Here is a 14,580-nt window from a genome sequence, read left to right on the forward strand (position 1 = left end):
CGCCACCGCTCGGAGGGCGCCGCGCCGAGAGTCGACCCGACAGTCCTTTGTTTCGAGCCCGCTGAGCCCAACGCCGACCCGTAGTCCCCCCGGTCTGAACCCACCTACCCACCGCCGCCTCCACCAACCCCGAGCCCCGCCTCCGCCCCGCCTCCTTCGGGATCCGAGGGCCGCCCATCGCCGGAAGTTCGACGCGTGACGTACGCGCTTACGTCAGCACACGCCTTCGACGTGGCGTTTCCTCCGGCCTCGCTTCCGGTAGGTGGATCAGTAAGCCGGGCGCGCCCGCGAGGTAGGGGGGGCTAGTGGGGCAGTGGGAAATCCCCTCAGAGCGCAAGCTCTCCCTCACCTCTCCCAAAGGCGTGGAGATTCACTTTCCTGGCTTTGTAGGCTGTCCGCTGCGTCCCTGTCCTTAAAAAGCAGGAACGACCGCAGTTTCTGATTTAGCAGCCGCTGTTTGCTGCGCTTTAGCTGCACTGGAGTGTTCGTACGCCCTGTTCCTCTCGCCTGTCCTGGTTGGAGATCTTGGTTCTGCCCGATTTTTAATTCTGAATACATTTGATTGGGAGAGGAGCCTTGGGATGAATGCCTGCAGCCTCAAAGTTGGTGATTACTCTTCCTCCTGACCCCCCTCCCCCAATGTTTGGCCAAACATTAGACAAGTTCCTGGATCCTAAATCGAAATCAGTACCAAAGGTCTTTGAGAAGGAGAAGCGTGTCAGCTGAGTAGTAGAGCGCTTCTCTGAGCTCTGAGTTGGATCCCATCAGCACACACCCACAGCTTCTCGGCTTGGAGTGAGCTTATTGAAACGATCCTGGACCTTAATCAGGCGGTCGGGTTTCAACCCTGGCGGACGTGGCCTTGTAACCTACGAAAATAATCCGTTGCGTGTACAAAGTGTATGACTTACTCCTCCCAGTGCTTCGTTTCCAAAACCTTTTAAGACAGAAGTAGGATCACATGCTCCAACATTATGATATTAAAGGCAAGTTTCAGCTTACACTAAAAGGGATGAACTGAGCCGATGCAAATTACTTTTAAGGACCATCAGTTCGATTGTATACATATATATGATTATATATTTTATTACACATGATATATATATATAATGTATTTCATATATGGTTTTATTATATATGATACATATATCATATGTATGATTTTTTTTCTTTGAGATAAGGTCTCACTGTGCAGTTTCAGGCTACCCTGTGCCACCACGCCTGGTTTGGAGCATAAATATAAGTGATTTTGTATTTATGTAAACAGGATTAAAGGGCCATTGCTAGTCACAGCTCACTTATTAAAACATTCTCTAACAGCTTCTGCAGTTATTAGACATAAATATAAACCATATTCTACTTATTTTGGCTTTCAGACTTCTAAGAAACACTAAAGAACAAAGTCCTTGTATTAAAAGGCAGAGGCTTTAATTTCTTGCCTTGCCTATTTGATTTGCTCTGTTGGGCCTCATAGTGTTGTTGCCTTCATTGTCTTTTTCTAATATGTAAGGTCATGGATATGGTAGGTGGGTAGGTGGATGGGACCCTTAAGTAGGGAGTAGCAGTAGGACAGTGAGCAAAGTGATCTAGCTTCTGGGGGTGGGGGAGACCATCTTTGAATGTCCTCAACACTGTGCAAACGTGCTGAACTACTGAACTAAGCTCTAGAAAGTATACGTACTACGGCCGGGGATTTAGCTCAGTGGTTCTGCTGCCTGCCTTACCGGCGCAAGAACCTGAGTTTGATCCCAGGTACCAAATAAAGAGAAAGTATATGTACTTTGTCAGCAGTGTACTGTTTCTTTACTTCATAAAGATGTCTGCCCACGTATTTATTTAGTTACTTGATAAGTATTTGAGTGGCTGTTGTGTGTCAGGTACTGGGTATATACTGGTGAAATAAAAATCTCTCTGTCCTCGTGCAGTTACAAGCTCGTTCAGCTTGTTCTTTACTTTCTCTTACCAAATACAGATATTAACCACTGCTTGGGCTAAGGTCACTCCAGAGTTGAGGCTGCCAAAATTCCTCTGGAAATACCTGGTTTAAACATTTTCCTTGATTGATTTCAGATGATTTGAGAACAAAAGAATCCTATCCATTTACTGAAGAAGTACAGTATTGTGGAATGACAACATACTGGCTTTTGAAGCCAAATTATTATCCTTAGCCTTTTTGTGGGAACATGAAAGTTATTTCAGCTCTAGGATCTTTGGTTTACTCATCTTTAAAACAGATAATAACTTCCTTGTGAAATATTGTTCATAATGGCAGTGTTCAGTAGTTTTCAACAGAAACTGCTGAAGAGTTGGTGTATCATAGAAAGGAGATATACTTAGAAAAAAATCCGTGTGAAAATGAAAAATAAATTTAAAACACTCTTTCCTACAATTATATGTAAATGGCCACGGAGCAATGCAAAACAAAGCAAAATCCAAAACACTAAGCCAAGGAGATGGGTGCTTTTACTTTCCTGTTCAATAAAAAATGGCTCAGTGACTTTGGTTAGGTGACTTAGTCCGTTGAGATATTTTCCCACATCTCTGACAGGTGTCCTCAGATTATGACAGAGAGATTATGCCAAGGGTCTACTACACAAAGTAGGTCAACCATAACACAAATAGCCCTGAGCCTTATAAATCCTGTATGTGGGTTTTAAGTTTCACCTGAGAATTCATGGATATTAAAACACCATTAACCTAACTTTCAAAATCATGGACTCTGTTGCTCACTCTCAACGGAAGTCGGATCTGTACTTCTGAGAAAATAACTGCATGAAATCCCAAAGTGGCTGACCTCAAGTAAATTCAGCCCTCATCCTCTAGTTGGAGGCCACCTAGAGGGGTACTAATTGGACAAGGTCCCTTACTCAGAATTAACAGCTTCTTCCCCGCTGCAAATTCTTGCCTATTTAAAGCTGCCCAGAGGACCCAACCCTCGTGGCGTACAGCGATTTTCGACTGCTGATTGGCTGGCTAGAGAGGGAAAGGGCGGGCAGAATGCGCCGGAAATGACGAAGCCGGAAGCGACTTTCCGCCGAGAAGTGAGGGGCGCGGGTTTGGAAACTGGGAAGCGAGTCTGAGACGGACGAAGGTGGTGATTCCCTGCATACCAGCCCTGCTCAGTTAACCAGGGACTCGAACAGTAACCTTTTTCTTGGGTTCTCTCTGCAACGTATCACTGCCTCCCCAGTTCAGTGATTTCCCTGAGCATCCTCAGAGGACCGGAGCCTGGTGTGGGGGCGCGGAAGCCGCTTCTGATCCGGCAAACGAGAAACCTTGGACGGTTCCACGCGGGTCCGTGCTTAGCTCGGCGTGAACGGTGCCTTCTCCCTGGACACCTGGTGGTCACGACCCTGTGGGTGGCTGCTCATTGTGAAGACAGTGCTGTTTGTAGTTGGGAAAGAAAACTGCGTTCCCAGCATCTCTCTCTTGAGGACCTAAACAAGGAAAAAAATGCCTTTTTTCCCTAAAATATCTTTAAGACCTGAGGTTGAGAACTACCTTAAAGAGGGCTTTATGAATAACGAGGTAGGTCACATAAACACATTTAATTTTTGCGAAGATTTAAGCATTTACAAGTCCTAGAGAAATAAGTCTTAACGGGAAATTTTTACAGCCTGTTTTTTAACCACTTGTCTATCCGAATGCGAGTAAAACCAAATTATCTTTTCACAGATACAAATGCCTACTGAGACAAGAGGTGAAAAAAGGTGTACGTTTTAACATTTAGATGTTGGAAAGAAGGAAAACACTAATAGTGAAGAAGTTACAAGATACGAACAAGAAAGATCTGTTTTTATCCAGTGTATAAGATACACCTGTTGTCTTAAACAGCTTGCTCCAGCATTCAGATGCAAAGGATAACTGTGATTTGCCTCTGTAACTGCTGTCAGTTTTTGCCAGCTGTGTTGACACATTTTTTTCCCCCCCAATCTATTTTGGTGCACATTCTAATAGGTGAGAAAAGTCGGGGTCCAAGAATCATGTAACTAATCCAATTACCATAGTTATCAAGTAACTTGAAACCTGAAGGCATAGGGCTTAGGTGTAGGGCAAAAGAAATTCATATTTAGACTCTGAATCGCTTGTTTTGCGTTCCAGGTTTTTGAGTAAAATTAGGTCTCATTTTTATTTCCTCTTACGTGAAAATTGAGGATGATTGAAAATACAGTTTCAAGGTGTCAGGTTTGAGTGAAAGTGACTTCCATCGTTTTTACCACGTAAGTCTTCAAAGTATGTTTTTTGCTACTGGCAGTGCCTGTCACAGAAGTCTTCAGTGAGTGTTGATTGTCTTTGATTGTGAAGCTGTGCTCCATTCCCCTCGAGGCAACTTTGCTTTTTCTGAAGCCTTGGTTTCCTGTCAGGTTTCTAAGCCCTTTTTGCCAAGCGTATTATTGTTAAGTGTTCATTAAATGTTACTCATTCTTGGAATATGTTTTTGAAGCCAGGACTTTTAGATCTGGTGTCTCTGTTCAGCATTTATTTCCGTCGTTTTTGTTGAGTTTGCTTTCTGTTTGTTGACTTTGGTGTTTGGAGACGCAGTCTCTCAGGGTAGTCTGGGCTCGTCTTCAACTTGCTGTGTAGGCCAGGTTGGCCTTTTAACTCATGATACTCCTGACTCACCCTCCTGAGTTGTGATTATAGGCATTCACCACCTTGTTCTCCAATACTTTTTTAAATGATAAACATTTTATAGAAGGTCCAAATATCTTGTCTTTGACACCCTCTTTTTCAAACCCACAATCTATATGATTTTACAAAAAGGAAAGCCATGCCCTTGTGAAAAAGCATGGAAGGAAGAGGAATATTTGATATTACCTAAAATTTGAGAAAGAAATGTGCAGACTGGTGGATCAGTAGGATGTTAATTGGTGTATAAAGATTCTATGAGGCAGGGTATAGTCCCCCTAAGAGGAAAGTACATGCTTGAGCTGGTCGTGGTGGGGCATGCCTGGAATCTCAGTACTCAGGCTGGGGCAGGAGGATTGCTGCAAGTTCCAGGCCAAACTGCACTGCAAAGCAACACCCTGCCTCAAACCCAAAAAACAAAAACAAGCCCCCCAAAAATATGTTCTTGAAAAGCTTCAGTTAGTTACAAGGGAAGCTGGTTGAGTCTTTATACCTTTATTTCTGACAGGTGTGTTTGTTAGTCTACCCATCCTTTTATGGAACATATATATTTGTTACATTTAATTAAACCATATTAAAAAGCTGATGTACTGGGGAATCTTTGGATGACAGTGAGCATATTAATATTACTTATACTTCAAATATTGGTGTTTCAAAGGGCTCCTAACCAGTTTGCTCCCACCTGTGTTTGTGAATAGCTCTACAGAACTGCTATGAATAGTTAACGTGTAAAAATAAGTAGAATGAGATCTTGAATTTATATAGATAAATGTAGTGGATATTAATATTTTCAAAATATTAATGCTTCAAAGTTGACACTTTTTCTGAGCCTTTATTTCAGGTGTGGTGTTATGTGTTTATTACCACGATTGAATTCAAGAACCCTGTGAAGCATTACCATTTCCTTAGCGTGAACTAATACAGAAAAGATACCCCAGAGTGAAACTGAGCTGAACAGGTGTTTCATTAGATGAAACAAATGTATAGTCATATTCTGCTGATTATTTTCAATTTGTATGATGAAATAAAAACATTAACTTGTTCTCTTCATTTCAGGTTGTATCTGCGTCAGGCAAAGAAGCAGCAGAAAGGAAGTTTGAAACTCTGTTAAATCACCTGTCACATCCTCCATCTTTCACAACTGTTAGAGTGAATACGCATTTAGCCTCAGTTCAGCATGTGAAAAAAATGTTGCTTGATGAACTTCAGCAGGTTTGTGTGAATTTTTTGTTATATTCAACTAGATTTCTATAGTTTTAGTTGTGCCTCATTAAAACCCTATGAATCTTGTATTCTAATTTTATAAATGAGGAAATTGAGACCCATGAACATTCTGTTTTCAGGGTTACATAGTGATAATGTTAGAACTTGAACCAAGAACTTCTCATTCTGAATGTATTAGGTTTAAGGGTAAGCTTGAGTCGTGTGGGTTTCACTTCTTCATTAAAATATATGTGACGAGCCGGGCGTAGTGGCGCAAGCCTGTAATCACAGCACTGGGGAGGTAGAGGCAGGGGGATCACTGTGAGTTTGAGACCAGCCTGGTCTACACAGTGAGTTCTAGGTCAGTCTCAACTATGTAGTGAGACCCTGTCTCAAAAATAAAAAAACCAAAGTGTGATGAGGGTCATTCTAAATCAGTCTGTTATCTCATAATCAGAATATAATGAGTAGGGCAGATTATGTACTGTGTGATAAGGGGAATACTTAGGTAGATATTGAAGTACCTTGTTATCTTTAATAAAATAGAACAATATGAGTAATCTATTTTAAAATCTATTTTAAAAAATTGTTCAAAGGGCAGTCAGGTGTGCATGTACAAATTTTCATATCTAGCAAATTATTTGTAAAGCTTGGGTATTCTGTTATACCAGCCTGATGGGGATGTAAGATCTCATGAACCAGGTCAGAGTTAGGGCCGACAAGTAGGTCACTCTGGGTTTTTACTTCCTTTCCAAAGATTAAGATTGGACAGAAAAGCCTGGGTCATAGGCACTGGATAGGAAACTGGTAGAGTAGTTCCTGAATCTAACAGGAAAGGAGACTTGGAATAGTATTAAAATGTTATGTATGTCATAAGGAGACATCCCTACTGGTATACTAGGTGTTTTTTCCTCATATTTGTTTGGAGCACCTATTGGAATTGAAAAATTGTACATTTCATTTGGCAGCAAGGACAGAAGGAAAGTGGAACCTTCATACATTCCAGTTGTAATGCAAAATAGTATGCTGTCTTTGGAAACTAGTTTAGTAATTTCTTAAAAGATTAAATAAGAGCAGGGGATTTAGCTCAGTAGTTCTCTCGCTTACCTCACAAGCAAGGACCCGAGCTCGATATGCGGTACCAAAAAAAATAAAAAATAAAAAAAAATAAACAAAACTACTCGGCAACCCAGCAATTTCACTCCTATGAATTTGCCAAAAAGAAATAGTCATATGTCCATGCAATTTCTTTTGTTTTTATCAGTACATGTTTGCAGTACATGTAGTTTACATTCATCTTGGGGAGTAAGAACATGTACATAATACAGCGTGATTCCCTTTTTTTAACCCTCTTCCCTCCTGCCTTCCTCCCTCCCACATCCTTCCCTCTTCCTCTAAATCCCCTTTCCCACATTTGTTGTTGCTGATATCTCTAATCTTTTGTTTATGACATGTAATATTTACATCAATTTAGGTTGTTAGGTTCATGTACATGGCATATCTTTATTCTACTGACTGCATCTGCTCCCACTTGCTGATGTTCTCTTTGACCTCTCGCTAAAATGAAAGACCAGCCAAGAAAAGCGCAAGTGAGGGCCTGGGATTTAGCTCAGTGGTACCGCGGCTTGCCTCGCAAGTGCAAGGTCTTGAGTTCGATCCCTGGTACCAAAAAGGAGAAAGAAAAGGACAGACACTTCTCAGAGAAAGAAGTACAAATAGCCAACAAACACATGAAAAAGGTTCAACATCCCTGGCTGTTAGGAAAATGCAAATTAAAAAAATACTAAGGTTCCACCTTAAACCAGAAAGAATGCTGATCATTAAAAAATAACAAATGCTGGTATGGCTGCAGCGGAAGAAAAACCCCACCTACATTGTTGGTGGTAATGTAAACTAGTACAACCATTGTGGAAATTAGTATGGACATTCCTCAAAAGACTTAAATTAGACCCTGAGTCCCTGGACCATGTTGGGGTGCCACTTGTGGTCGGCTCACCCAAGCTGGCCTTGTTCAGGGACCCAGAGCCACTAGTTTGTTCCTCCCTGACCCGGGGGCAAATGAGGATGAGTAATAAAGAGACCCAGAGTCAGCTTAACAGTAGGGCAACCAGGAGTCTAGCAGGCAGAGAAGCCCCAGGCCTTTGGCTTGCCTCACTTTTATTCATCCAGACACGGGCAAGATACAAATGAAGAGCACAGTAAAGGATGGCCAGAAGGAGACAGTGGAATAGATCTCTCGAAAATGGGAAGAAGTCCAAGAGAATGTGCATAGAAATTCTTGAACATGAATGTTTAAAGTGGCATTATTTATAATGAGAGGATATAATCCATCAACCGCTGACATAAAATGTAGAATATCCACGTACAGTGGAATATGTCTACATTACAGATAATACTCAAATGCTACAACATGGATTAATTTCAGAAACATTAAGTGAGAGAAGCAAGACAGGATACACCACATACTGTAGTATTCCATTTATATACAATGTACAGAAAAGGCCAATTTATAGAGAAAGATTCCTGGAAATGGGGACAGGGATCAACCTCAAATGGGCATGAGAAGTCTCATTGGAGTGATGGAATGATCTCAAATTGGATCATGATAAATTTGTGCTATTCTTTAAATTTACTAAAAATCATTAAATTGTTTAAATTGGTGAAGTTCTTGTTATGTAAATTATACCTCAGTAAGGCTGTTTAAAAAATAGCAGAGGACAAACAGGAAAAAAAAAAGCAGATAGTAATAGTTATTCATGTGTATGATCTTAAAATACTCCTGATAGAAAGGGGAGGAGAAAGCTCTTCGTTTGAGAAGAACTGATTTCTATAGGAAACATTTTTAGTTGGTACAAGTTTGTCATCGTAGCTACTGGGCAGCTGAGGGAGGAGGATCACAAATTTGAAGCCAGCCTGGGAAACTTAGTGAGATGTTACCTGAAAAGTAAAATGAGATGGGGAACTAGAAAAGATCTGTTTACCATGGTTGTTAATATAAGGCTAACAAAAAATAGGGAGGATGGGAAAAAGGAAGATGCGTCTGATTAAACGAGGAGAAACTTACCCTTTAAATTGCTTGTTAGCTGGGTGTTAGGTATGGGTACCTTCTGAAATATCCTCTGGAAGAAATCAAGACAGGTGTTGCTTTTGTAAAAATGTAGGTACATTAAAATATGGAAATTTGTTTCTCTGTTACCTTAAGTTGATTTAAGGTTTTCTAGATAGTTTACAGAGCAGTGCACTTATGTAGTCGTTCATGTATGTGAAAATTAATGTTTATAAATCCTAGCCTACGTGGCATAGACTTCTGAACTATTTGCACGTTTTTCTCTTCGGGGGGGTATATATAGTTTCTATTATCTAATCCGTTAGTTTGCTCTTTATTCTGTTACATAGGGTGCTTATGTGACTTCTGCTCCAATATCGATATTTTGTAAGAACCCCTTTTCCTAGTAAAATAACCCTGATTTGTGTTGTTTTGCTAATGTCTGTGGTGTAAATACTCCCATTATGGTAGATTTTAAGCTATCAACATGACCATGGAATTGAGAAGGGATTTACACAGTGAGCCCGCCTGAGCTGATGCCAGCACCTGGCGCACTGGCATTGTACCTTTCTCCAGTCTGGCCAGCCAAGTGTGACTGACAGGGGTAATGAAAATCCTGAATCTGCTAATAACGTTTTTTCCTCCCACTGAAGCTGAGGTGGCTTCTGTGTTAATGGTGAATATTAAATAGAACTTAGTACTTCAGTCTTTAATGTCCTAGTTAGAAAAATTCTTTGACTTCTACGTGTTTGCTTTGCTTTGTTTTTTGAGACTGAGTCTCACTGTGGAGCTCAAGCTGGTCTCGAACCGATGATGGTCCTCCTGCGTCAGCCTCCCAAGTGCTGGGGTTACAGGTGTGTGCCACTACACCTGACCGTTAGATAGTTTTCATACTAATTTAAGGCAAACATAGCTTGTGCTTATAAAGCCAAACAGTAAGCAAAATTGAGTCTTAGAAGTCAGGATACTTCATATATTAGCTTTCCCATTGCTAGACATAGTACCCCTTGAATACAACTTAAAGGAGGAGAGCTTTATTTGGCTCACAGTTTCAGTGAGTCTAGCCTATAATTAGCTGGTTCCAGGGCAGAGGAGAGCTGTTCAATATGTGCCACCCGAGCAGCAAAGAAGGGAGGCTATGGACCAGAATATACCCTACCAGGTCATGCCTCTAGTGGCCCACCTCGTCCAACCAGACCCTACCTTCAAACACATGAGAATTTTGGGGGACATTTTAGATTAAACCATAAAATTCTTATCTCTGCCCCCACAAGACATATATCTTATCTCCTTATTGCAAAATGCACTTAATCATCTCCAAGAGTAAGCAAAATCTTAACAGATCCAGCATTGCTGAAAAGTCTAAGCCTAAAGTCTCCCCTGAAACTCAAAGCAAACTGTTAGCATTTAGCTCCTGTAAAAATCAAAAAGAAAGTTAACTTCCAGCATGCAATATGGGGTAGATATTTCCATTCCAAAAGTGAGAAATGAGGGTATAGAAATGAATCAGACCACAGCAAGACAGAAAAGCAGTAGAGCAAACATTAAATCCTGTAGCTCCATATCTTACTCTGGGGCAGAGGCTGTGAACAGAAGTGAACTCCGAAGGACTTGGCCAGCCTGACTCTTATTCCTTGCTGTGCAGCCCACATTCCCACTCTGTTGGACTGGCTCTGCTTGCCGTTTGTGGGAATCCATGTCCTGGCATCTGTAACTTCCTGGACTCTGTAGTACACATTTGCCTTCACTCTCACAGTTTTACATATCTCCCTTGGGCATCTGGCATGGATTATTGCACTGCCATGCATTTGTGCCTGGTCTCCTAGTCCTTCTTCTGAAATCTGGGCAGTTGCTTCTGTGACCCAATATCTCTTGTATATTGTTTGGCTGAAAAACCACCATGTGGCCGATGCCAGTGTCTGCTGCTGGCTGTAGTAGTAGCCTGGCCCCTTGAACCATGGGTGCAATGGCCTGTGTTTTTGGATGTCTTAATTGGGGAGACATTTCTGTAGGTGGCCCTGAATTAACTGGATACTCTGGGGCTCTCTTAAAGTCTTTCAAAGGATCCTTTTACACCCTTAAGCATGCAGTGAGTTGGGGTCTGGCCATATCATAATATGCCCTGGAGGCATCTTTCCTATTATCTCTGTACAAAATACTCGGCTTCTTTTTGGTACTAATTTTTCCAACAAACAGTCTGTCAGCTTTATAGGTGCTTTCTTTCCTCCCAAGCTGCAAATTTTCCAAATAGTTCAGCTTTGTTTTTTGCTTGTAATTCTCACAGTAGATCAGCTAAAAAGAGCCAACTGTACTTACGCCACAGCATGAATGTTGGGTTGCCTTGAAGTTTTCTCCACCAAATCAATTTGTCTCCTGTCTTTCATATTCCCATGGCTTACACCATTGGTGGTGTGTACATGATTGTCCTGTTGGGCAGCTTAAACCATGGGTGGTTAGCTATTTTAATGATGGAATTGAAATCAGAGCCACCTGGCAGCAAGACATATGAATTATGGCCCCATTGTGAATGTGTTAAATTTAGCCTCACACGAAGTCTTAGAATATGGACAAAACATAGACATATTCTTTGCCAGAATGAAACATACCTGGCCACGGTCTTCTTTCCATTACAGTCCTTATTTTCATCTGAAACCTCCTGAGCCTATTCTTTACTGATTGCATTGCTGTCAGTGTCCTGGTCTTCTGAGCTCCAATTAGAATCACCCACCAAGGTTGGTTTACAAAAGTCTAAGCCTTCTGTACCTGGCATCTCTAAATCTTTCTCCTGAAAACCAGTCCCAAAGACTTCTAAACCACATGGACAGGTACAATCACAGTGACCACTCTATTTCTGGTACCAAGTTTCCTTGTTAGTTGGCTTTCCCATTGTTAGGTATAATAGCCAACACCTACAGCTTAGAGGAGAGATTTATTGGGCTCACGGTTTCAATGGTTATCTGGCCCTGAGGCAGAAATGGCATAGTGGATGAATGCTGCTTAACTCATGGCAACCAGGAAGCAGGGGGAGAAAGGAAGACCCACGGACAAAACATGCCCTTCTAGCTCATGCCCCCATTGATGAGTCTCTTCTGAGCAGTCTCCACCTCTGAACACAAGAGACTTTTGGGGGAAATTTTATTTTTTTATTTTATTTATTTATTTATTTATTTATTTATTTATTTTTGGTTTTTTGAAACAGCATCTCACTATGTAGTGGAGACTGACCTGGAACACTATGTAACTTTATTTTTTTATTTTATTTATTTATTTATTTATTTATTTATTTATTTTTGGTTTTTTGAAACAGCATCTCACTATGTAGTGGAGACTGACCTGGAACTCACTATGTAACCCAGGCTGGTCTCGAACTCACAGCGATCCTCCTGCCTCAGCCTCCCAAGTGCTGGGATTACAAGCATGCGCCACCACGCCCGGCTGGGAAATATTAGATGTAAACCATAACATCTCAGAATGAGAGAAAATGTTTTGAGATAGTTTGGTTTCTATTTTCTATGGTATAAAATGAAATTGCCTAAACTGAGCTGTGATAGATAGTGACACTGACAAATTCTGTAAATTGAAATTTATCGAATATATTGAATGCTTTATAATTCTGTATGTTTATTTTTAACAGCAGTTTAATGGATTAAGTGTTCCTGTTCTTCTGCATCCAGACCTTCAGGATGTTTTACTTATTCCTGTGATTGGACCCAGGTTTGTGACTATTTCATTTTAAAATTATATTTTTCTTAAAAAAAAATCTAACAGGATTTTTTTTAAATGTTTAATCATAATACTGAGTTTGTTGTTAGCAACTTTACAAACAGATTCATAAATTCAGGCTTCATACTTTGTTACAGAAAATACTACAGGAGAAGACAAGGAATGGTCTGCAGTACCTTGAGCATAATACATTGTAGGCCTAAATAATGCAGTGCTGAACATTTTTCTGAAAAATGTTCTGAAAAGTTTTCTTTCACTTGTTTATTTATATTTCTTATGAGATATCAGTGCTAAATTAAAATTTTTTTGAGGTGCAACAAAACTACCAAGGAACATATTTCCTACTTTCATAGTTGAGGTTGTTCATAAACTTTTATTAATAATTCTTCAATTAGTTAAATTACTGTGTACCAGGCATTGTTTTACTCATTTATATATTGGTGGGGCATATATTTGAAATTTGAAAAATCTTTCATATTTTAATGGTATTTGTGTACCCAAGGAGCATTTTAAAGTTCCTAATTATGCTATAAAAATTTTTAAACTTAAAAGGATTCTAATAACTATAAAAATGCTCATTTTTTAAAGCTTTAAAGTAATTTAGTAGTCAGCAATAGAAAAACAATTTAATAAATTATGGCTTATCCATATACCCAATATTTTGCGGCCTTTTACAACAAGAGAATTACATGTATAATTAAGAAGATGTTCATGATCTTTGAAGTATCAAGAGCAAATTGCTGTACTTAAGATAATTATAACTTTTTTGCAATAAAAAAGGGAAGCTACATATTTATTTACGTTTACATATAGAAAAAGTTTGGAAGCTACAACTTACCCAGCAATTAACAGTGGCTAACTGTGAGGAGGTTAGATTGAGCAAAAGGGCTTACGGAGATTTTTCACTTCTAACATTATTGTTTTATTTTTTATATGTTTTTTTTTTTGTAATTAAATTTTGTAGGCTATTCTTTCTATTCAGTTTGTTGTCGTTGTTGTTGTTATTTGTTTGTTTTTTTATGGTACCAGGGATTGAACTCAGGACCTTGTGCTTTCGAGGCAGACTGGGTGCCACTGAGCTAAATCCCTAGCCCTCTATTCAGTTTTTGTATGATGAGATGTGTATACTGTAAAAGGAAGAGCTCTTCGGTATACAGTTTGGTGAGTTTTGCCAAATAAATGCTGGTGGTTAATCATGATCCGTAACCTCAGATGTAGAGCATTTCCACCAGCTCATAAAGTTCTCTTATACTCTGCTACCCTACTGGGAAACGGATGTTTCAGTTTCTATCATTTTGTAATTTTGAACCAGTGAGCTGCTATAGTAGATCACAGTCACAAGTCTTTTGAGGTTGCATTCCTGGTGAGGATATGGAACTGTAGTTGATTAGGTTGGCTGCTTCTTATTCTGTCAAATGTCTTTATTCTTTAGTTTTATCCAGTATTTTCTCTTGTAGAGAATAGAGTTAATTGGGTGTTTCTTCTTTGTAAAATTAAGACAAATTTATTAAGAAATTAGACACTTACAGAAGCATAAAATTATCAATTATATTTCCTGTCACACTTGTCAGTTCTGTTTCTCTAAGCATTGAATTTGAATTCTGTTCCTTGTGATTTTACCTGCACAGTTGAATGAACATGTGCATTCATTTGTACACATTTTTAGAAAAGAATTTAAAAATCCTGTAAAGTTCACAGTTGCTTTTCTGTTCACTTAATATTTTATCTTTGCTTGTTCATAATTTTTCATGATTTATGCAGTACTGTTTCTAGCTACATAGATAATGTTTTATCAGGGAACTCAATTATAATTTTTTAGATTTATTTTTTAAATTAATTTTATTGGTTCATTTAAGGTATGCAATGTAATGATATTCATTGTTGAGAATTTGTACCTTTACATAATCTTGGTTCTTGGGTTTTTTTCCCCATCTCCCTGCCCTCCCTTTAACCCCTCCCTCCCTCCCTCCCTATCTACA

At 39.7% G+C, this 14,580-nt stretch overlaps 2 protein-coding genes across 2 annotated transcripts in view; one reads left to right on the forward strand and one right to left on the reverse strand.

Annotated features, from left to right (window-relative positions):
* Window positions 1-423, reverse strand: part of Arl5b (ADP ribosylation factor like GTPase 5B) — a 27,303-nt gene extending 26,880 nt beyond the window's left edge. The window contains exon 1 of the mRNA XM_010608540.3: window positions 350-423. The gene's annotated coding sequence lies outside the window, so the exon portion shown is untranslated. The remainder of the gene's footprint in view (window positions 1-349) is intronic.
* A 2,588-nt stretch (window positions 424-3,011) lies between these two features.
* The window catches only part of Nsun6 (NOP2/Sun RNA methyltransferase 6), a 59,322-nt gene continuing 47,753 nt past the window's right edge, over window positions 3,012-14,580 (forward strand). The window contains exons 1-3 of the mRNA XM_010608541.2: window positions 3,012-3,528; window positions 5,686-5,841; window positions 12,513-12,592. Of these exons, the coding sequence (XP_010606843.1) occupies window positions 3,454-3,528; window positions 5,686-5,841; window positions 12,513-12,592 (311 nt within the window). The 5' untranslated portion in view covers window positions 3,012-3,453. The remainder of the gene's footprint in view (window positions 3,529-5,685; window positions 5,842-12,512; window positions 12,593-14,580) is intronic.

Source organism: Fukomys damarensis, unplaced genomic scaffold, assembly GCF_012274545.1.
Source record: "Fukomys damarensis isolate Sample0158 unplaced genomic scaffold, DMR_v1.0_HiC HiC_scaffold_37, whole genome shotgun sequence".
Taxonomy (NCBI): domain Eukaryota; kingdom Metazoa; phylum Chordata; class Mammalia; order Rodentia; family Bathyergidae; genus Fukomys; species Fukomys damarensis.